Source organism: Pecten maximus, chromosome 7 (assembly GCF_902652985.1).
Source record: "Pecten maximus chromosome 7, xPecMax1.1, whole genome shotgun sequence".
Lineage (NCBI taxonomy): Eukaryota > Metazoa > Mollusca > Bivalvia > Pectinida > Pectinidae > Pecten > Pecten maximus.
This window is the reverse complement of record NC_047021.1, coordinates 29,050,935-29,075,985: the sequence shown is the minus strand read 5'-3', so window position 1 is coordinate 29,075,985 and position 25,051 is coordinate 29,050,935. Positions and strand designations below refer to the sequence as shown.

General features: G+C 35.5%; 2 protein-coding genes across 7 annotated transcripts in view; one reads left to right on the top strand and one right to left on the bottom strand.

Moving 5' to 3' along the window:
- LOC117330492 (dedicator of cytokinesis protein 3-like) overlaps positions 1 to 13,826 on the bottom strand; it is a 181,857-nt gene extending 168,031 nt beyond the window's left edge. For all 6 annotated transcript variants that reach the window (XM_033888798.1, XM_033888802.1, XM_033888799.1 and 3 more), the window contains exons 1-2: positions 13,698 to 13,826; positions 8,377 to 8,472 (exon numbers count right to left, since the gene is read on the bottom strand). In XM_033888798.1, coding sequence (XP_033744689.1) covers positions 8,377 to 8,472; positions 13,698 to 13,743 — 142 coding nt within the window. In that variant the 5' untranslated portion in view covers positions 13,744 to 13,826. The remainder of the gene's footprint in view (positions 1 to 8,376; positions 8,473 to 13,697) is intronic.
- Positions 13,827 to 14,021: 195 nt separating this feature from the next.
- LOC117330491 (zinc finger protein 277-like) overlaps positions 14,022 to 25,051 on the top strand; it is a 35,715-nt gene continuing 24,685 nt past the window's right edge. Inside the window, exons 1-10 of the mRNA XM_033888797.1 lie at positions 14,022 to 14,058; positions 14,890 to 15,112; positions 15,520 to 15,611; positions 15,765 to 15,847; positions 16,305 to 16,396; positions 16,708 to 16,772; positions 17,256 to 17,301; positions 18,795 to 18,927; positions 21,214 to 21,293; positions 23,930 to 24,029. Of these exons, the coding sequence (XP_033744688.1) occupies positions 14,028 to 14,058; positions 14,890 to 15,112; positions 15,520 to 15,611; positions 15,765 to 15,847; positions 16,305 to 16,396; positions 16,708 to 16,772; positions 17,256 to 17,301; positions 18,795 to 18,927; positions 21,214 to 21,293; positions 23,930 to 24,029 (945 nt within the window). The 5' untranslated portion in view covers positions 14,022 to 14,027. The remainder of the gene's footprint in view (positions 14,059 to 14,889; positions 15,113 to 15,519; positions 15,612 to 15,764; positions 15,848 to 16,304; positions 16,397 to 16,707; positions 16,773 to 17,255; positions 17,302 to 18,794; positions 18,928 to 21,213; positions 21,294 to 23,929; positions 24,030 to 25,051) is intronic.

Genomic DNA, 25,051 nt, shown 5'->3' with positions numbered 1-25,051 from the left:
AAGAGCGTTTTAATACCAGATATTTGTATCAAAGATTGATTTAGGCAAAATTATGTAAAAAGGTTCAATTTCTTCCTGCTTTGGGAACCTGACCCCATTCTTGACACCATAATAGCTATCCATACAGGGCTCTAAATATAAATTTTGATATATTAAATGATTATGTACAATTATTACCAATTGAATTCCCACTTAATTTTTTTTCCTGTTTCGGACTTGCACAACTAAATAATTTACTATATGTTATTACTAGGGACCCCATCCCTTCATTCACTCGTTTGAAGTTCAAATGATGTCAAATTCATATCAAATTAAAGTTTGAAGTTTTTTCTATCGGATAAATGTTGTTATTGTATAGGTTTTATCGATGGCATATGATCAGCACACAGGTACTCACAAGACAGTAGCCCTGGGAACCCCCACCAGGGCAATTACACCTCAAATCCTACGTCATTCTATTTTCAGTAGGAGTGTATATTTTATATTTTCCAAGTCTCAAGACCCTACTCTTTAATCTCGTATATAGAAAGTACCCATTTCATATGTTATTTATTCAGGAAAACAGCTACCTACCTAAGAAACACATTTTCCTCAGGGACTTGGTTCAGGTGAAACATGTGTGAGTCCTTCAATACATGTACCTGAAACAAATACTTTTTTTGTTTTTGTCTATCCTACATGTAATCTGAGTGGTGATTGCTATGTTTAGACTAGGAAGTAATGATAGTTGATTCAATACACATGAAGGTTAATTCCAAGATAACAGATTTTGTTTTAATGCACACAAAATTGTTTTTTACTGATTAAATCATATAAACTAACATTTCAGTGTGTCAATTACAGGAAGTAAATCAAGAAAATGTTAATGAGATTGAGACATAAACTTAATGCAGCTCAGAATTCTTAAATTCTCTAATTCTTCTCAAGTTGATTTATGAAAATGAATTCAAAATAAAGATTTTTGTTTGATTCATTTTAATCTAGTCAATTTTTTCTTATATAATTTGATCACTTATTTTTTTCACTTTTTTGTTTTCGTTTTATATCACACCTCTGTGCCAGTTGATGATGTTAGGAGGTTCACATGTCTATAGCTGTGTAATGGTGTTAGGAGGTTCACATGTCTATAGCTGGGATGTTAGGAGGTTCACATGTCTATAGCCGGGATGTTAGGAGGTTCACATGTCTATAGCCGGGATGTTAGGAGGTTCACATGTCTATAGCCAGGTAATGATGTTAGGAGGTTCACATGTCTATAGCTGGGTAATGATGTTAGGAGGTTCACATGTCTATAGCTTAGATGTTAGGAGGTTCACATGTCTATAGCTGGGTAATGATGTTAGGAGGTTCACATGTCTGTAGCTGGGTAATGATGTTAGGAGGTTCACATGTCTATAGCTTAGATGTTAGGAGGTTCACATGTCTATAGCTGGGTAATGATGTTAGGAGGTTCACATGTCTATAGCTGTGTAATGATGTTAGGAGGTTCACATATCTGTAGCTGTGTAATGATGTTAGGAGGTTCACATGTCTATAGCTTAGATGTTAGGAGGTTCACATGTCTGTAGCTGGGTAATGATGTTAGGAGGTTCACATGTCTATAGCTGTGTAATGATGTTAGGAGGTTCACATGTCTATAGCTGGGTAATGATGTTAGGAGGTTCACATGTCTATAGCTGGGATGTTAGGAGGTTCACATGTCTATAGCTGGGTAATGATGTTAGGAGGTTCACATGTCTATAGCTGGGTAATGATGTTAGGAGGTTCACATGTCTATAGCTGGGTAATGGTGTTAGGAGGTTCACATGTCTATAGCTGGGTAATGATGTTAGGAGGTTCACATGTCTATAGCTGTGTAATGATGTTAGGAGGTTCACATGTCTGTAGCTGGGTAATGATGTTAGGAGGTTCACATGTCTATAGCTGGGTAATGATGTTAGGAGGTTCACATGTCTATAGCTTAGATGTTAGGAGGTTCACATGTCTGTAGCTGGGTAATGATGTTAGGAGGTCCACATGTCTATAGCTGGGTAATGATGTTAGGAGGTTCACATGTCTATAGCCAGATAATGATGTTAGGAGGTCCACATGTCTATAGCTGGGTAATGATATTAGGAGGTTCACATGTCTATAGCTGGGTAATGATGTTAGGAGGTTCACATGTCTATAGCTGGGTAATGATGTTAGGAGGTTCACATGTCTATAGCTTAGATGTTAGGAGGTTCACATGTCTATAGCTTAGATGTTAGGAGGTTTACATGTCTATAGCTGGGTAATGATGTTAGGAGGTTCACATGTCTATAGCTTAGATGTTAGGAGGTTTACATGTCTGTAGCTGGGTAATGATGTTAGGAGGTTCACATGTCTATAGCCGGGTAATGATGTTAGGAGGTTCACATGTCTATAGCTGTGTAATGATGTTACGAAGTTCACATGTCTATAGCTGTGTAATGACATTAGGAGGTTCACATGTCTATAGCTGTGTAATGATATTAGGAGGTTCACATGCCTATAGCTGTGTAATGATGTTAGGAGGTTCACATGTCTATAGCTTAGATGTTAGGAGGTTCACATGTCTGTAGCTGTGTAATGATGTTAGGAGGTTCACATGTCTATAGCTTAGATGTTAGGAGGTTCACATGGCTGTAGCTGGGTAATGATGTTACGAAGTTCACATGTCTATAGCTGTGTAATGATGTTAGGATAGTTATGTATTACAAACACTCCACCAGCTCCACATTTGATTGACAGGTTTGTGTCCAGCTGTGTACATGTACCATCTGATATGTATTTAAATCCAGAAAATTGTTTTATCTTATTAAAAAATCAACCTTTTTAAAATGAAGATAGATATATATAAATCTTAATATATCTCATGCGAAGATGAAAAATGATCCGATCCAGATTCTAAAAAAAAACACCATTCAGAATCACACATATTGCAGCCTATATATATCGTCAAAACCTACCGGTAATTTGTCATGATTGGTACAGTATCATCTATATAACTACAGCATATATATATTGTCAAAACCTACCGGTAATTTGTCATGATTGGTACAGTATCATCTATATAACTAGTTTCCTGTTGTCTTTTTAAAAGGTCAATCTGAAAATTTGATACCAACTTGTCTTTACTGTCAATAAGTGTTTTGTACATACAAAAATGTATCTTAGATTATACAGCTATACATACCTGTCATGCACTGATAATGAAGACCTATTAACAACTTACATGTCTATACCTATCAACACCATATGTCATTGATGCATCTCTGAAGCAGGTGCCACACAGTGTTAACTAATTGTTTTTGTTTTATTATTAAAATTCAGCATATAAAAATTGATACATTAACATGATGCAGACCAGCGTATGTTGTGTGCGGTATCAATAGGGATATCAGTTTAGTAAGCTAGATCAACCATCACCCGCCACCCCTAATTTCAAACTCTGAAAATGCATGTATATATGCATGCAGAGGTTTTTAAATAAAACTCGCCATGTCAAAGTTTAAGCCTACAACCCCACCCTCCCCCAACATGGCAAAATCCTGGATCATCTGAGGTTGGAGAAAAGTATAGTGCTGCCATCACTATTTAGCCTGAGCTCTGACTATATGTTGGTCCTGTACCAGGGCCAGACAACTGTTAATTGGCATAGATTTCCTAATCACGACACATTTATCTATTAGCCATATATGGTAAAATTGACCTAATTAGGAGCATTTTGCCAGTAATTACTACTTTGAGAATGTGGTATTGGTCATTAGGCCCTACACTGCATGACTAATTGATAACCTCATCCAATACTCTTGTTGTTCAATCTGTTGATGTAATTACAAACAGCCTCTCTAACACAAACATACATTGGTGAATAGCTTTTAATGGTCCCAGGCCAATGGCTATCAAATGGCAGGAAATAAAGGCTATCTTGTTTAAAGTATTTAAATCATTAGACAGATTAAACTGTAAGTAGAAGAAAATTTCCAAGTGACTCCATTTAGTTTTCAGGACCATTATTGGATACACAGATATCCAGTCACTCTAGAGAAATTCAAGACCATACCTAGTAACTTCAATGGAATTTAATGGTCACATCTAGTCACTTCAGGGAATCTCATGGTCACACCTATCTAGTCACTTCATGGAATCTCATGGTCACATCTACATAGTCAATTCATGAGAATTTAATGGCCATATCTATAGAGTCAATTCAAGGGAATTTAATGGCCATATCTATATAGTCAATTCAGGGGAATTTAATGGCCATATCTATAGAGTCAATTCAGGGGAATTTAATGGCCATAGATATAGAGTCAATTCATGAGAATTTAATGGCCATATCTATAGAGTCAATTCAGGGAAATTTAATGGTCAAATCTATATGGTCAATTCAGGGGAATTCTAAAGACACATCAATTATATTTAGTCACAACAGGGAATTTCATAGTAGCATCTCGTTACTCCAGGAAAGTTCAAGGCCGCATCTAGTCACTTCCGGGAATTTCAGGGTCACATCTTGTCACTCCAGGGAAGTCCATGGTCACAGTTATAGTCACTCCACGGATGTTCAAAACTGCATCTAGTCACCCCAGGGAAATCTATGGTCACATCTTGTCACCCCAGGGAATTTCATGATCACACCTAGTCACCCCAGGGAAATTCATGGTCACACCTAGTCACCCCAGGGAAATTCATGGTCACATCTAGTCACCCCAGGGAAATTCATGGTCACATCTAGTCACCCCAGGGAAATTCATGGTCACATCTAGTCACCCCAGGGAAATTCATGATCACACCTAGTCACCCCAGGGAAATTTAATGGTCACATCTGGTCACCCCAGGGAATTTCATGGTCACGTCTAGTCACTCCAGGGAATTTGATGGTCACATCTAGTACTCTAGTGATGTTCAAAGCCACATCTAGTCCCTTCAGAGAATTTAATTGTCACACCTAGTCACTCCAGGGAAGTTCATAACCTTTAGGTCTATACATTGTTCCTATGTAAAGTCTAGTGATATTCGTGTTATACATTGTATGTCGACCTATGATGTAGATAATGACAGGCCTATAATTAAACACAGATGTATCTCACCATACCACATATCATCCATCATCAAACACCTCAACCCTATCAAAGGAAATCAGAAAATTGACTCATATATACTTTCATCTTTCAACTTTGTGACATATAATCTATATACCACTTAAATCATTTCCTTTAGGATCATAATATACTTATATACAACCTAAAATACTGATATATATATATATATATATGTGTTTTTATCTTGCTTACATCTAAAGGACAAGTACTTGTGTGTGGATACTCTACGATACAGTTTATTTAGACATGATATGGTATTACAGCTGTCAACACTAAGCTATCTATATACACTAAACCCCCTCCAAGGGACAGGGGTGTATGAAGCATGTATACTTCAGCATGATATGGTATATTTTCAGCTGTCAACACTCATCATCAGCTATCTATATACCTATAGCACTATTACCCCCTCCAGGAGGACAGGGGTGTATATGTCTCGTTGATGTCTCTGAGAAACCAAGAAAATATGCATGGTAAAAGGCAACTGCAAATGTGAATCTCCCTGCAGGCTTAGCTTTCTGTATATACATTTGTATAAGACCAACCTTACATACAATCCCTATTAAAAAGTTTAAATCTTTATCTTTTATTTAACAGAGAACATGATCATTTAAATTTAGTTAAATGCCTCTACTAGGGATTAAACCAGGACAACTGGATTACTAGTCTTACATCCAACCTATTGAGATGATCGAGCTAAAGAGAAGTTCTCTCTATCAGTGAGGTATATTGTGGCTAATATTTTACCAGGGTTACATACTCCCCTTCCAGGGAAGATTTTGTCCTCGAGTTTCTATTGGTTACAGCGATATACTTTGCAAGTAACATTAAGTATAATTCTTGAGTCCCTACATGGAAGCCAATGTAACAGAGAGCATGATCAATCAAATCTATTTTCAATGCCCCCCGATAGGGATCGAACCCGGGACCTCTGGATTACTAGTTTTACACTCGACCAATCGAACTAAAGAGAAGTCCTTTCTAGCCAAGAGTTTAATTGTGGCTAGTATTTTATCAGGGTTATATTTTCTTTTATTCCTGTCTATTCTTTTATTTCTATTTTTGTTTTTTTGTTACCTTCAAAGGACATTAAACTGGCCATCAGACACCAAGCATTTGTAACTGCCGAGCTGAATTCTAACACCAGATTGTCTCCCCTTAGTTTACACGACTTCTGATTTATCCTCGAGACCAACATTATAAAGCTCGTTTTTTTTAATATGATTTCAATGTTGTAGAGACAGGGACAAGTATATAAGCACCACATCTACATGTGACAGTCAATATTCCGACTCATGCACACTCAGCATCTTGAGTTATATAAATAGGCCAATGTAAACACCTTGTGTTATCTCAGACACCATCCATTCAACAATTTCACACAAAAAAATTAAACTTAAAAAGTATACCCTTATCAAATCCAAACATCCTGCTAGATTGCAGATTATCAAGGTCACCATAGTAAATGACACACAGAGACTCAGCATAAAGATGCTATGAATAAATTTACAGACGATCATGAAACTGTGTCACAATATATATCATATACATAATGTAAAACATCCCTTAGCCACTATTCACTCAGAAAAATGTTTGACATTATGAAAACAAATGGAATGATGAACATTGGTTATAAATCTGAAAACAGACATTGGTTATAGCTGAAATCAAGGATATTGATTCTAGCTAAAATCACATTGCAATAGCTAGGTGGTTTTAGCCAAAATGACCAACCAACATTGGCTATTGGTTATTGCCAAAACGACCGACATTGGTTATAGCAAAAATGACGGAAATTGGTTATAGCCAAAATCACGGACATTGGTTATAGCCAAAATGATGGACATTGAATTGGTAATAGCCAAAATGATGAACATTGGTTATAGAAAAAATGGCAGAAATTGGTTATAGATGAAAAGAAGGACATTGCATGGTTATAGCTACAGACACTGGTTGGTTATAGCCAAAATGAAGGACATTATTGGTTACAGTCAAAATAACCTGAGCTGTCACAGCGATATAAAACACTTAACATTTGAAGACTGTACAATAAAATATAACAAGTGTACATGTCAAGCAGCACCCTACAAAATGAACAGGTGTATTAACATATGTAGGGCATGATTTAATTAATTTATTCACTTACAAACTTTACATCGACCATCTTTGTGCATCTACGCTTGAATGAGACCATGGAAATTAGGACTAGAGATTTATTGAAGTGCTAATGTGGGCTCATATTATTTTTTCCCTATCATATCTGGCTGTCGGGTGGTGATATGAAGGGAGCTTTAAACAGTTGGCGATATGACCAGGCCTTTTAACAAAGTAAACAAAAATAAAAGAAGATCAGTGCCCACACTAGTTTAGATAACACATACTATTTTTATAATGCTTTAAAACCTCATTTCACACTTCCTTCCTTTGATAACCTCTGACTTTGAGAGAATTTATAACTACATATGACAATAGTTTAAACATGACAAATTCTCAAAATAGAAGCACATGATAATGCAGATTTGTATATGAGGTAATCATCAGAGAATCTTGATGACGTTTGATACAAATTTGGGCAAAATGTTCAGCAAATCATTGAGCATTCATAAAACGTACTGTGAAAACTGACATGCATCATTTGATAATTCTCAAAGAATATCTAATCTACTATACCTTTTATAGTAAATTTCCTGTACATACCTCGAGTATAATAATACTTTATCATAATACACCAAAATACAGAATTCACAGAATGAGGTAAAAAATGCCCTCCCTTTAGGTTTTGGGCAATCGATAAATAATTTACGTGATATCAATGCTGTCTGAAGGACAAGAAACACAGAAACTTTTTAGATATCAAGTCCAAAATTGTCAAACAGGCTTCGTTTCTAAGAAAAATATAATCAAATTCCTGACTTCTGTTTGAAATGGTGCCTTTGTTTTTTCTCAGGTGTTATATTATCTATCAACATAAAAAAGCTGAAACCAAAACAATTCTGCACTTGATCTCTTCGTATGAACAGATTAATATATCTTCAGTACATGCATGTGTGAAAAAAAAACAGAAAAAGACATATCCCTGTCAAGTGCTGGGACAGGAATTGAACACAGGTCTCTGTTGTGATAATCTCATGACTCTATACCAACAGTACTAGTACCAACTGAGCCAAAATAGCATGCTCCAACAGTTTGGTGTCAGAGAGACTGTATTTAAGACTTCAAAATGTACAAGCCAGCCAACCAATTCCTTTGTTTAAGACAATGTACTGACCCTTTGCTCCGGTTCCATACTCCTCCAATATATGGACAGTTTCTCCAATCTGCAGACGTAATCCGTCCTTAACATCTCCCAAAAAGTTGAATATGGCTGAAACATAAACCACATCATCATCATCATCATCATCATCATCATCACTAAAACCACAGCCATTTACAAAGAACATACAATCAAAAGCAGACTATTGTACTTTGAAGTCATATTTTGATAAGACCTCCATTTTCACCCAAGTGTTTATTTTCTTCCAAAATTATTTTGAAGATGAAAGTGTATATTATAATGTATGTTATGTATGATGAATAAATTTCTCTCAGGATATATATGTATATAGACATTTATGAAAATATTTTATCATTGGAGGAGGTGGAAATGGAGCCTTCCCTAAAAATAACCTGGTAACACAATGAACTTTTAAGAGACATTAAATGGAGAAAAAGTAAACTATCAGGTATACATTAACGAAATTGAAAAGTACTAAAATTCACCTGGGACTCATACGAAAACTACATATCTTAAATACATGTACCTGTGCATTGTACGTATAAGTATAACCTGTCTGTAGACAGGCATGCAATCACTATTGAGTTATGAAATTGAGCCAGTCCTTTATTTTGCCAGCAGTATTTGTGGAGTGAATGACAGGCAACAAGTATTGATTTCCTATAGCTACTTCCTATCACAGCGATATTCTATAATTGATGTATGGAACCAGATAAAAACCTGTCATACATACAAGGTCTGCCCCCACGACTGTCATGCAAAAGTACGTTTATCTAGTTTGAATTCCTGTACAGCTACTTTGACTAGATCTAAATTAACAGCTCACCTTTAGTTGAATTTTAATTTCATTGCATAACTATCTAAAACTCGGTCTATACAAAGTGTAGTTATATATGAACAATGATGACTGTTTGACATTTTCTTTCCTGGTCTCATGGGAAGGAGCCTATATACATGTGTGATTTCAAAGATAGGACCCACATGATTAAAATATAATTTTGAATCTGCAGCCACATTTTTCCCTACTCATTTGGGATAGGACCTTCATCTATTTGCCTCATTTTGGAAAGAAATTGGGTGAATCGAGAATAACATTTTCAGGACTAAACTGTAAATTTTGGAACTTGTCTTCAATATGAATATAATTGACCCACGGCCAGTTGTCAATTAAGAATGGGATCCTTTTTCCATAATTGATCTTAGAATGCCTTCAGAAAAATGTCCTGTTAACTACAGAAAACTGCCTATATAGGAATCATATTTGGGAAACAAAAATGTTCATTTTCATTTCTCTAAGTTGGTAAAGAATATGAGGTAAATGTACAATTTCATCCTCAAACCCTTAAACACTTAAAATACTTAAACAGAGCGAGAAAAATCCCAGGTACAGACTCGTTGTCAGTATAAATTAGGTCTGTGGACAATTGAATATTGGTCATTGCTTGCCAGATAGGCAAGAGAAATTTTCTATGGGCAATACTAGTATACATGAATACCTCTAAACTCAAACTTGCCCCAAAGGACTAGTGATGCTGAAGTTATATTTCTTGGCCTCCTTAAACAGTTTAATAAATCTTAACTAGGAGTGTAGACCGAGTATAAGTATATATCCTGGTTTATTGCAATTGTCTGTAACATACACAAGCCTACATTTCTTTACTTACTACATACCCATGTGATGATAAACTACAGGTGGGGTATACCGTTGTGTCACCAGTCATACCAACACAACAGTATAATAATTATAATTCAACCCACTCACCACATATCCACACACCTCAAAACAGTCAACTTTTACAGAAATTCTGTACACTGCGACACCAAAACTGGTCTAAATCAGACAACACCCCAAGTTGCATAACATCAACTAATTAACCATACCCATGTATATTCTGTTTGAAGAATCTTATAGAATTACTAAGGGTACAGGTTCCTCTTCACTGACTATAGTACACAACATTTCATTGACTATATATACTCAGTGTAATGTAAGGGATAAACTGAGAAACACAATACACCAGCTACCTGTTATCAACACAGTGAGTACGGGTGTAGATTTTTTAATGAACACTTAAAAAAAAAAATCCTTCAGGCTAAAATCTTAAAGTATTAACTGGCCAAACATAACACAAAGATATTATTTTATCTTCATCATTTCACTAGTTCATGTACTGATGTCACAACAAAAACAAATAAAATGGCTGGGATATATGTTTTGTTGAAATCAGTCCACAGGTTTTGGAAGAGTTGTCTATTCAAACACCTGTATGCACATCTGCACATGTTCTCATTTCCTTAAATACACATGTTCCCTAACATTCCTGTAAAATTTTATGAAAATTGGATCACAAGTTTAGGAGAAGTTGTCCGGACAAGAAAAAACCTTTGAATATAGTGACCAGTAACCATGGCAACCAAAATTTTGGAATTTTCACTGCTGCATGCACATCTACACATGGTCCTCTATTTGTGTGAAGTGTCATTGGAATCGGCCCACCGGTTAAGGAGGAGTTGTCTGGACAAGATGTGTCTACAGACAGATGGACGGCTGGACAGACAACCGAACAGACGGCCGGACAGACAGCCCGATTCCAATATACTCCCTCTAACTTTGTTGCGGGGGTATAATGAATTATACATCATTCATGTACAGCATGATTTCTCAATATATAATTATACATTTGAATGTTCATCTGTTCATTAAAACATCTGTACATCCAACTGTCTATAAGTACACAATACTACAGTGAATTGATCTGTACGTACATGACATCACATAAACTTTCCCCGACACAGTGAATGGATCTGTACGTACATGACATCACATAAACTTTCCCCGATTCTGCCAGGTAGTCAGGATGCATGGGTTACATATATTTTCAAAGAAAATTTTAGTGCCAAGTTTTAAAACTTATTAATATTACAGGGAGTTTGTTTAACAATTAAGGTTTTAAGACAAATATTAAAAATACAATTGGCGTGGAATTTTCAAAAATTGTAAATATATCTAATTAGGTAACATTTCTGAATCCTATTGCTGAAGTACACAGTTTATTTTTTTAAAACATGACATTTTTCCTGTGATTTTCTTGATTTTTCTGAGAATTCCAACAATGCATAGAACATAGGCTTTAATTTGTATTTATTTTTCCTTAAAACATAAAAACCTACATACATAGCCTATGTCATTCTATATACAGCGACAGATATGATGACACAGATGTATAGGATTAAGGGGAACACTTACAATCTCCATTCCCACATCCTACTAGAATATAAGTGGCACTTCATGTCTTGTTCATTCATCGCATTATATATATATCTAAAGCATCCTAGATTGTATTTATATATAAACGTGTACCCTTAAATGCTTTTCTCATCCATGCATTGTGTTCTTAACTACAAAGGAAACGACCTCTCTTGAAAGAAAACATGATTTTGGAATACCATCCATAGAGATATATCATACACAAGAGGGGAAAAAAAGTGAGGAAAACACGCTATTGCTCATCACACTTTAAAGCTATTCCGATCACTTTGTATGGACTGCAACATTGTACAGAGAAATACTGCATGGGCAGCATGAACTTGGGTCAACCAAGTGTCTCATAGACAATTCAGAGATTAACAGTTCCCGACCAGATATAGGTCAAAGGGGAAATGTAGGTCACAGAGTGACATACTTTTGATACATGTCTTTGTGAAATCATGCACAGTATGAGACAGAGTCTGGACAACCCTTTTGATGTAGGTCAAAGGTCAAACTGCAGGTCAGCGCTGATGACCATGTCAATTGATAAGTGAAATGATGTAATCAATTATGACATATGTTTGCAATCAGTGTTAGAAATTATTTAATTATTGCATTCCCCATAATGTTAACAATGTATCAAAGATAATAAATGTTATCCCCCCCCCCCCCCCCCCCCATACACATGTATATAATTATACAGAGGTATTTCTTATAAAGAGGTGGCCTATAATACTGTAATACAGGTTTTTGACTGTACATGCAATCTCATTTTGTATAAATGTGTCTATCTCTAAGCTGGACTCTTAACAAGATTGTCAAGATTTGGGTTTTACCTAAGTTACACAGACATCAGGAACAATTTACCTGAGAAACTGCAGATTGGTTGATAAAAGTATATGTTTTCTAAAAATATCATTAAAACAAATTTCCCTATCTAATCATCTTGGCAGAATGGTTTTATAGGGAACTTCCAATTCAAATTTAAGCAAGCCTCTGATTGACTGCAAAATCCTTTTCAGGACGGCTTTTTATATTCTTATCATCAATTAATTTCTTGTTCCTGCAATCCACTCATACCATAATTATGAATGAAGACATTTATATTAAAAAAACATGTGTAGGGTATAACAGGTCAACTACAAGCCTGTTTAATAAATGTATATATATATATATCATATAAAAGTTTAGTTTTAACAATTTCATCACCCTGGCATTTCTGTAACCTTATATTTCAGAACACAATTTTAAGTCACTAATTAAAACAATGACAGTGTTCTACCAATGTAAGTACTAATTAAACATGCAGTAACACCACATAATATTCAAAGCACAAAACATCAACAATACAAAAATTAAGAACTCCATCAAAGGCACCATGACTGATGGAAAACAGGGACTGTAAGAACAACTATCAAATGTTACATGGCAAGAGCAAACATATGATATTTCCAAGTATCAAAAATAACTGGTACCAAAAGAACTAGAATTCATTGGTGTTGACATCCACACAGTTTAATTGTTTGGCCCACTTCAGCATTAATTTTATAGATATATATATATTCCACCTGATACCAGACCCAAAACTCATGATGGTAAATTAATAGTTTGAATGATCCAATACAGTCAGGCCAATAAATAAATATTATCTCCACATATACATCACAGTTAGTTAAGTAAAAGTGATAATGTGTAAATATGATATGATGTCAATAGTCATACCGCAATAGATAGTGTTATCTACTGATAATTATCTATATCAGAAAAGCTGCAGATCTTAAACAAACAATACAATCAGTACTTTTGTCAAGTAGTGGTGTCAAGTGGTTTGTTGGTTTATTCAGTATGAAATTAATGCAGGTGACATTTAATTGAAATGTCAGGAGAACAGTGTATAAGACAATCACACTATGAATGAAGAGTATTAGTATGTGTGGGAAAACACATGTTGCCGCCACTGATGCAGGGCTGCAATACACATTGATGCGTGACCATTATTTTGACACAGTGTTAAGAAATAAGCATGACAATTCAACCAACCACATTAATAAAAACATCTCCTTACCAACTCCATATTTCTTCCGTGACGGTCGCCAATTATGTTCGGCCATAGCAAGACGTTTGAACTGGGTACTTCCTGATATCACAAATCTTGTCTGCTTCACGTTAATATGATGTTGTGATCATGTGATCTCATTCGTGACCTTAAACTGAGGTAAGAGGTGAAGAGGTCACGCAAACAAAACCTACGTAATATTAATAAAAGTAGAAATATGATATACTTCAGGATGGAATGACCCCGTTAGTTATCAGTTTAAAAACTTACATGTGAATTAAAATATTTTTTAGAGTTAATTTATATTATTTATTTCATAAATTTCCTCGGTCTTTAAACATGGCGGCCTCCATGAAAATAACAGATGCAGGTGCGTTGAAATCATCATTCAAATACAGTTATCCGAGAATTTGAAGTGAATTTTAGTATTTCAAACGTATATATATATGGTTTATGTTTTAATTTTGAACTGTATATGGTTTCATATTGATTTATTTAACGAACTTTCCAAACAAACGTCATTTGAGGTCTGCCCAAATGACAGATGTACATGATCTGATCACCAGCCTTTCAGCACTGATATATACAACTAAGTATTCATATACTATTCTGTACAGTAGGGCCTATGTTGATTAATAATGTTTTTGTAGGAACAATGGAAGTCAGTGATTGATTCTGATTATTTGTTCTGGATAATGCTTTTGTATGAACAGTCAAATATCTTCCTGTAATTCGAGTCTACAGGGCTGAGGCTACAGTCGGTATAGGCCTACATAATAAAGCTATCTAAGATGCCAACCAACGGCACCCGTCATAAGTTTCTCGCTGTGTTATGATAAATTGTCAGTAGATAGCCCCATACCTTCAGACTGATGGTTCAACTTCGTGGATATGGGCATTTCAGTGCAGAGTCCAATAGCTATAGCTTTTGTGGCTGTGCATGCAGTTGGGTGTTGTGTCTGTGTACCCAAGTTATGCAACGTCGAGCGTGGTCAGCTCTTGGACAGGTGACCGCTCCGTTGTACCCCCGGTGCACGTTACAAGACTACCTGACTAATGTTCTAATCTATGGTCATGGACATGTGTACTCCAGATATACAGGTACTTGTCATTAGTGAAAATTGATGTTACATAATTAAGTATATTGGGTGAAATTATAATTTATAAGTGTACCAGCTGTGGAATCTTTACCTTTTAACAGGTACATCAGAGCAGCCAGTCCTAGAATCTCTGAATTTGCTGAGCCTGAGTAGTGAAGGTGAGAAGGATTGTGAAAACGACACACTGGCCATTAACACATGTACATGTGTTTTGTGTGAGGAAAGCTTTGATATCACAGAAGGAAACAATGATCTATTGCGCCATCTTCTGCTATCACACAAACTCGTCATTGCTGAAGTGCACCTTGTTGCAGATTTGAAAAGGTATCTTATAAATTGACAGGCAACTATTTATGTTATTGATAATATCACATCGTGACATCATAATGGAGTTCTTTACATTATTTTTTTGTATGTCTATTTCATTTTAATCTGTCACCATGCCAGCATTGATATTTTTTTCTGGATGAGATACAACTTTTATTCTTATAAGAATAGAGCCTAATTACAAAAAACACCAGCAAATATCAGTTTCATGACTGACTAGTATAATGTTATATTCTATTTTCATGTTGACAAGTTCAATAGCATTTTAAATATAAAATTATTTGAATTTTGTACAGTTATTTAGATAAACCAATATCAAACAAATTTAATGAAAAATATTTACACTTCTGAATTGAGTGAATTCCCTGTGGAGCATTTTACTTTTAAACTGTGCCATTCCATAGGTACCTTGTGTATTGGAAACAGCGATTCAAGGAACAGCCAATCACTGACTTCTGCTCGGTCATCAAAACCAACACTGGGGAGAAAGATAGAGGTAAGTCTTGTCTCAATTATCATGCTGCTAAAAGTACAAAAGCTTGATAGTATCATAGTTCTTACAGAGAATAAAAATAGTTTGGCAAATGGATTAAATGAAATTTAGAAGCATATAATGCAAGGGGAATAACTCTATGTTTTGTATTTCCAGACCCATCAGAAGATTACTACTTGCTGTGTGATGTTTTACCAGAAGACAAAAGCTATAGACACTACTTACAGAAGAGAAAACTGGTAAGCCATGTTAAATATGACTTTGTTATTTTTTTTTAGCTATTTTGATATTATAGCATTACTTTTTTATATCTACATGCTAAAGCATTTTCTATGTCTATTTTTGCTTTATGTGATAAAATATTTATAATTACAGTGTAGTTCTATATTTGTTAATCAAAAGTCTGCTTTGCCTGGAAACCAAATTTTACTCCATTTTACTAAAACAGAAGCACAGTGAAATCTGACTACCGAACACTGAATTTAGCGACATCCTGTGACATCTGACCATATGTATATTAGAACAGCTTTATTCTCCACTGTCATTGTCTATTCTGACCTTAACCGATACTCTATGATATCCAACACATTTTTTTTGGGCCCGTGCAGTGTCGGCAAAGTCAGATTTCACTTTTGTTTTTGTTTTAAAATGTATTGATAGCGATGTAAAATGTCTGTTCTTAATGTGTGTTTTTAGGAGGAAGTTATCCAGCAGCAGCAGGCGGAGAGAGATGATGAGAAGTTTTGTCAGACCTGTCTATTCTGTCGTACACAATTCACCAAAAAGAGGTGCGACTCAGAGTCTATCATGTTTACCTATACACAAACTTATTTTATCCTTTAGGTTTGATTTTATAATGTCAGATGTTACATGTAAGTTTTTTTGTTTGTTTTTTTCACTTTATTAGGAATGTTTTATTTTCATAGATGGAGAAAAAAAATAACAATAAAATATGAAAATTAGACAATATGTTTTTTTTTTATTATAGCCCTTTTTTATAACCATTATATATTATATAACCGGTAGTGTAATATTATGTGGGTATGACTGGCTGATGACTCTGTATATATCTCTCTAATCTCCACATTATCAATTGTAGGTCTGAATTACTGGACCACATGGCACATGATCATGGATTCAGCATCGGCCTCCCTAACAACCTGGGTAAGTAGCATAGCAACAGATATCCCATCTTGTTATCCTTTATATTGAAAAATTTACTCTAAATCATGTTGGATAAATATTTACATATATATATAAATACATTAATCTAAGAAGAAATTTTCCATTTGTATTTCATTCAAAATGTTTCCTGAGAGGATCAAACTTCATCAGAGAGTAGATTTCTTATTCTGACAACTGCATGTCATTGATAAAGCATAAGACACTTTCTCTTCCCCGGAACACTCGTTTTTAGTCGCGTTGTATGATGCTATCCATGCAAGTCTGTATAATTTGGTTGCATTTTTACTTCGTCTCGTTAATGTTTAGTTTGAATTATGGTTTCATCTTAATGATGGCATTCTCTGTTGTTTTTAAAGATAGATTTTATTCTAAGCCCCTCTTTTTACGACCGAGAGCCTTGGACCTTATAGGTGTTGCAAGTTTGTACAATCTATTTCATTATTAATTTTTCTTTAATTGCAGTTTATATTGATGAGTTGCTTGGGAAGTTACACGAGAAGTTGAACAAGTAAGTACTTTACAAACAATGGGCTGAAATTCTGACAAACAAAGGGCTGAAATTCACTTTGACGTCTTTTACAAATTAAGCTATTGTAACTATATTCCTAATAGGATATCTCTTTTGTATGGTATAAGGAACAATTAGCATGTATATATTAAGGTAATACTTGTTATTAAGCCTACATATATATACTGTTGTTCAGTAGAACTAGCAACAGATGCCACTGTCTCATAATAAGCCCAACCCACTCAGAATAGATTATGTGTTGCCCCTGTTTAATTAAAAAATCAAAAGTGAACATAACATCTCACATTTTTAACAATACCTACTGCAACATGTTGCATAAATGCCGAGAATTCTGTTAAATCAAACAGTCTGTTCATACCTTGGAATAAGTACTTGAATCAACTTATAGTCAAACCTGTCTGTAAAAACAAACATAAAAGTATGAAAATGGCCTTTATAAGAAGGCAACCATTTAGGAAATTTTCTGATATTGGGAATCAAAACAGATAGTCATTGTAGACAGGTTGCCTTAACAGACAAGTTTTTGTTATTAGCTCACCTGCCCGAAGGGCAAGTGAGCTTATGCCGTGGTGCAGCTTCCGTCGTCCGTCCGTCCGGCGTCAATTTTTTCATTTAAACAACTTCTTTTCAATAACCAAGAGGCCCAGGGACTTGATATTGGGCCTGTAGCATTCTGGGCTAAAGGGCTACAAAGTTTGTTCAAATGAATGACCTTGACCTTCATTCAAGGTCACATGGGTCAAATAGGCTATAATCTTCAAACCACTTCTTCTCAATAACCAAGAGGCCCAGGGACTTGATATTGGGCCTGTAGCATGCTGGGATGAAGGGCTATCAAGTTTGTTCAAATTAATGACCTTGACTTACATTCAAGGTCACAGGGGTGAAATCGGCTTAAATCTGTAAACAATAATTTTGCGATAGCCAAGAGTGTCTGAGACCTGATATTAGGCCAATAGTATGCTGGAATGAAGGACTAGAAAATGTATTGATATGAATAAACCTAGCCTACTCTGATATTTGAATAAAGAGGTAATCAGCATAGTATCTGTAGAAATGACCTCAATCAAATTCAAAGTTGCTGTAGAGCCAGGTGAGCATTACAGGCCCATTGGGCCTCTTGTATAGGGGATGCCTTTATTGACAGGTTTTTATTTCATAGAAGTGGCCTTTATAGAGAGGTTTTTTGTTATATAAACATTGCCTTTATTGACAGGTTTTTATTTTATAGAGGTAGCCTGTATAGACAGGTTTTGTTATATAGAGGTAGCCTTTATAGACAGGCTTTTTATATAGGGTGGCCTTTTTTGACAAGTTTTTGTTATAAAGAAGTAGCCTTTATAGACAGGCTTTTTATATAGAGGTGGCCTTTATAGACAAGTTTTTGTTATAAAGAGGTTGCCTTAGAGACAGGATTTTGCTATAGGTAGCTTTTGTGGCAAGGACAACTATATTACTATAATGTGTTGCAGTCTTCAGTGTCTGTACTGTGAGAGGACCTTTCGTGACAGAGCCATACTGAAGGAACACATGAGAAAGAAACAGCACAAGAAAGTTAATCCAAAGAACAAGACATACGACAAGTATTACATCATAAACTACCTAGTGAGTACTGTGGTACTGGTGCTGATATACCACTATAAATATTAAGTTCTACAACAGATTTAAAATTCATTGCAGCAGCGCTGGTCTCTGGAGACAAGCAACAGATCTTATAAAGTACAACCGACACTTAAAACATACTTTCCCAGTCAGAAAGATCCTAGAGAGGAAGTTGTCCTCTCTCAGCTCCGTAACGGGCACATATACCCTACTCATTTGTTCCTCTTAAAACTTGAAGATCCACCAACATGCCATGCATGTGATACACTATTTACATTGGAGCATTTTCTAATAGAATATTGATTTTAAGCACACTTGTGATAAGTACTTTCGAGCCCTGATACGAAAACTCTTTTCAGCTCTGTTGATTGGAAGACACTATTTAGCTTTATGAAAGATATTGATCTATTCTATAGACTTTGATGTCAATTCTCCTTTACTCTCTTTGACATTATATATATCACATAATCCACACCACCTATTCGTTGTATCTTTTATTATTTTAACCCCCTTTTTATTTTAGTAATCTAAATATACAAAGCGATTGCTTTTAAAAATGAAGAATTTTATCTTCTTTGTCTACGCTCACCCACATATTTGTTTATAATAAGGTAATAAATGAATCACCTTGGTGATTGGCCCTAAATGACTACAGTTGTTGATTAACAGTTAAATCTAAACTAACAAAAAGCATCAGATTGAAGTCTCCTTACTTTTTATATTGGTCTATAAGATTGTCAGGATTTATGTGGAGGAGGCTAATTCTTTTACATTTCAAGAACATTCTGATCAACTTCTTACATCGTACTGTAAGATTTTTGAAAACAAAAACAAAATCAGGTTTATTATCAAATGAAAGTTTAATCTCAAAAGACTTTTTAGGAAGAGGAAGGGGTCAATTTTAGAGCAGGACTTAGTTGTTTGTCAGTTATGGTAATTGTTGCATGTAGTTAGATGGATGTGTAACAAAATAAGACTGTAGCCTAAATAATGATTTTCATTCAGAAAATTTTGTGGTCTCCTCATCAGTTATGACGTACATAGATTATGAATAATTCAGCTAACCTGTATCTCCTAATTCCCGAAACTTATATAGTTTTAATACAGCCACAACTGGATGAGTAACTATCAAAACATTTACTGTAAATCACTTATATTTCGCGGAAACTTAATTTCGCGAACGCACCTAATTTGACTTATTCGCGAATACATAATTTCGCGAATTCTGATCTCAAAATGACTTTAAATTCGCGAATGACGTTAACAGGTCGGCGATATTTCCATGTTGGTAGCCATTTTGTTCATGAGAGTCATGTGACGGTAAAAAAAAGAAAAGTCATGTGATTCAATCATGTGATATCGGTGTCTGGACATACAGAATTGTATTTACCGTACCTGTATACATGCTAAATGGCTTACAAAGGCGGTGTCAGACATTGAACAAAACCCACGGCTCATTAAGAATGCCTGGAAGATGACGTGACTACAATAGGTTGTGAGTTAACGTACATTGTAATTAACGTACGTGTGTATACAGTGATACCGATGAACAGTTCTCGGGACAGTCTATATTGCGAATGATTTATACTCCAGGCGATTATTTGCTCTGAATGTTTGAATTAAATAAATAATTTATTTGATTTCAACTTTGTTATGGTAAATATCTTTTCGAGAATCAAGCGATGTGAAGTGCTATATATACATGAAACCTTACATAACTTACAACAGCTTGGGTAATAAAGTAGGACGTATTCCGGGTGACCATCCGGGATCCTCGGGACCGTACCTATTGTACTTAAATTAACTACATGTAAAACGTCGTCTAGAAGTTAATTAAGTCCGAGTTCAACCACAATATCAGTGTTCAGTGGCGGTTTTTTGTGTGTGAAATTTTAGTGTTTTGTGATATAAAAACACACTCTGATATACATATGTAAGTATATAATCTATCACTCTATCATTACTTTAACGGCGATGTTTGCTCACCAACTAAAGATTACGGTAGATTCAAAATGGACGCCACTTAGTATTTTTGTCATTCTCATACAAATATTCGCGAGGGATTTGAATTCGCGTTTGACTCTCCTCGCGAATTAACGCGAAAATAAATCCCACGCGAAATATAAGTGATTTACAGTATGGTAACTACATGTGAAGTTATTACTTTTCTTATAAATGAGCTATTGATAATTTCAAGATTTTAAAACCCTGAAATGATATTCGCTTTGTTATGTCAATAAGAAATGATTATGAATGTGAAGATTTAGACATGTTTGTTTGTGTTTCCAGGAAATGGGTAAGAACTGGGAGGCTATACAACAGGAGAACGACCGTGATATGGTCAGTGACGACAGTACGGAAACTGAGGAGTAAGTCAAAACTTCAATGTCCAGATCTCCTGTCTATAACGTAGGTTTACAGAGGAGTAAGTCAAACTTCATTGTCCAGATCTACTGTCTATAACGTAGGTTTACAGAGGAGTAAGTCAAACTTCATTGTCCAGATCTCCTGTCTGTAACGTAGGTTTACAGAGGAGTAAGTCAAACTTCATTGTCCAGATCTCCTGTCTATAACGTAGGTTTACAGAGGAGTAAGTCAAACTTCATTGTCCAGATCTGTCTATAACGTAGGTTTACAGAGGAGTAAGTCAAACTTCATTGTCCAGATCTCCTGTCTGTAATGTAGGTTTACAGAGGAGTAAGTCAAACTTCATTGTCCAGATCTCCTGTCTATAACGTAGGTTTACAGAGGAGTAAGTCAAACTTCATTGTCCAGATCTACTGTCTATAACGTAGGTTTACAGAGGAGTAAGTCAAACTTCATTGTCCAGATATCCTGTCTATAACGTAGGTTTACAGAGGAGTAGTCAAACTTCATTGTCCAGATCTCCTGTCTATAACGTAGGTTTACAGAGGAGTAAGTCAAACTTCATTGTCCAGATCTACTGTCTATAACATAGGTTTACAGAAACTGAGGAGTAAGTCAAACTTCATTGTCCAGATCTCCTGTCTATAACGTAGGTTTACAGAGGAGTAAGTCAAACTTCATTGTCCAGATCTACTGTCTATAACGTAGGTTTACAGAAACTGAGGAGTAAGTCAAACTTCATTGTCCAGATCTCCTGTCTATAACGTAGGTTTACAGAGGAGTAAGTCAAAACTTCATTGTCCAGATCTCCTGTCTGTAACGTAGGTTTACAGAGGAGTAAGTCAAACTTCATTGTCCAGATCTCCTGTCTATAACGTAGGTTTACAGAGGAGTAAGTCAAACTTCATTGTCCAGATCTCCTGTCTATAACGTAGGTTTACAGAGGAGTAAGTCAAACTTCATTGTCCAGATCTACTGTCTATAACGTAGGTTTACAGAGGAGTAAGTCAAACTTCATTGTCCAGATCTCCTGTCTATAACGTAGGTTTACAGAGGAGTAAGTCAAACTTCATTGTCCAGATCTCCTGTCTGTAACGTAGGTTTACAGAGGAGTAAGGCAAACTTCATTGTCCAGATCTGTCTATAACGTAGGTTTACAGAGGAGTAAGTCAAACTTCATTGTCCAGATCTACTGTCTATAACGTAGGTTTACAGTAAGTCAAACTTCATTGTCCAGATCTCCTGTCTATAACATAGGTTTACAGAGGAGTAAGTCAAACTTCATTGTCCAGATCTTCTGTCTATAACGTAGGTTTACAGAGGAGTAAGTCAAACTTCATTGTCCAGATCTACTGTCTATAACGTAGGTTTACAGAGGAGTAAGTCAAACTTCATTGTCCAGATCTACTGTCTATAACGTAGGTTTACAGAGGAGTAAGTCAAACTTCATTGTCCAGATCAACTGTCTATAACGTAGGTTTACAGAGGAGTAAGTCAAACTTCATTGTCCAGATCTACTGTCTATAACGTAGGTTTACAGAGGAGTAAGTCAAACTTCATTGTCCAGATCTACTGTCTATAACGTAGGTTTACAGAGGAGTAAGTCAAACTTCATTATCCAGACCTCCTGTCTATAACGTAGGTTTACAGAGGAGTAAGTCAAACTTCATTGTCCAGATCAACTGTCTATAACGTAGGTTTACAGAGGAGTAAGTCAAACTTCATTGTCCAGATCTACTGTCTATAACGTAGGTTTACAGAGGAGTAAGTCAAACTTCATTGTCCAGATCTACTGTCTATAACGTAGGTTTACAGAGGAGTAAGTCAAACTTCATTATCCAGACCTCCTGTCTATAACGTAGGTTTACAGAGGAGTAAGTCAAACTTCATTGTCCAGATCAACTGTCTATAACGTAGGTTTACAGTGGAGTAAGTCAAACTTCATTATCCGGATCTCCTGTCTATAATGTAGGTTTACAGAGGAGTAAGTCAAACTTCATAGTCAAGATCTCCTGTCCGTAACGTAGGTTTACAGAGGAGTAAGTCAAACTTCATTGTCCAGATCTCCTGTCTATAACGAAGGTTTACAGAGGAGTAAGTCAAACTTCATTGTCCAGATCTCCTGTCTGTAACGTAGGTTTACAGAGGAGTAAGTCAAACTTCATTGTCCAGATCTACTGTCTATAACGTAGGTTTACAGAGGAGTAAGTCAAACTTCATTGTCCAGATCTACTGTCTATAACGTAGGTTTACAGAGGAGTAAGTCAAACTTCATTGTCCAGATCTACTGTCTATAACGTAGGTTTACAGTAAGTCAAACTTCATTGTCCAGATCTCCTGTCTGTAACGTAGGTTTACAGAGGAGTAAGTCAAACTTCATTGTCCAGATTTTCTTTAATGCAGGTTTCATAGCAATCACTAGTCTAGATCTGCTCACACTGAATGTTTTGTGATAGTGAATTGTTTTAATTTTCATATTTTGAATAGCATCGTCTACTCCTTTGTAATTTGAGCCGAAATTCAGCCTTACCATATCACAAAATTTTGCATAATGTACATGTATATAAATTTTAATAATTGCTCCCATTCTGTTTAAATGTCTACATATCTTATTATGAACATTATCATTTGTTGTCAGTGAGTGGGAGGGGTGGCAGGAGGAGGCGGGGTCCCAAGCTGTCTGTCTCTACTGTTTGTTTTCCTCCAGTAACTCAGCAAAACTCAACGCTCATATGCAGGTCAGTTTCGATGTCGGTGTTTAAGAGTTACCTCCCTTGTCCCACGGTGATAACTGTAACATATATTTGGTCTAATCATGAGTAATGAGCGAGTTCAGTCAGAAACTATAGTGACTATGATCTAACTAAAGTAGACCTCACTTTGGTTACATGTAATATGCATGTGTACAGAAACAAAAACTTTTATTTGACTATGGTTCAACCTCCGACTTTACTTTGATCCAACCACGGCAGCCCAACATCATTTTTACATAAGTCACCATCGGGAAGGACAGTAGTGATTGGTTTTTGTTTGTTCGTATATGTATCACATCTTATGTATCACATTATACCGTTAGTTGATGTTAGAACTCGCTCTATATGTTGCTGGTATCAGGTATGGAAATATTTCCTGTACAGATAATAATGGAGGTGTGATAATTAAGCCTGTACATTTTTGCTGAAGTAGAAAGGGTCTTGAAGAATTGTGAACGTTAATTGTCATACTAATTGATTTAAAGCATTCACATAATAAACAATTTTTTCTATCAGAGAAAATAATATAAAACGTCTGATTTTGACTCGTGACCTAATAACCAGAATCCTGTGTCATATTTATTAGGTACTAAGGGAGATAACTCTGTCTAACTTGGACATGCCTCATACACATGTGTTACTGGAAGCTTCATTGTTTGTTACTGAATACAATGATCATTGTTGTGTTAGTCAGATCTTATTACCTCACACAATTGTGTCGTGTCATGATTACAGGTTTTTTTAGTCTAAACCACAACACCACTAAAGGAGTTTTGTTTTTTGGATTTTAATTTTCTGAATATTTTTAACATCATTTAAAAACCCCGATAAAGTCTTGACTTGATATTTTTGTAAAAAGTAAAAAGCAAATAAGGAAAACAAATGGGAATTTTTGCAGACATATTTTTTGTATTGGAAATTACTTAAAAACGAAACCATAATGTTAAGTTCAGGAACAAATACATTTATTTTGTCACTCACTTCATGGACACTCCCAAATGCTGGGA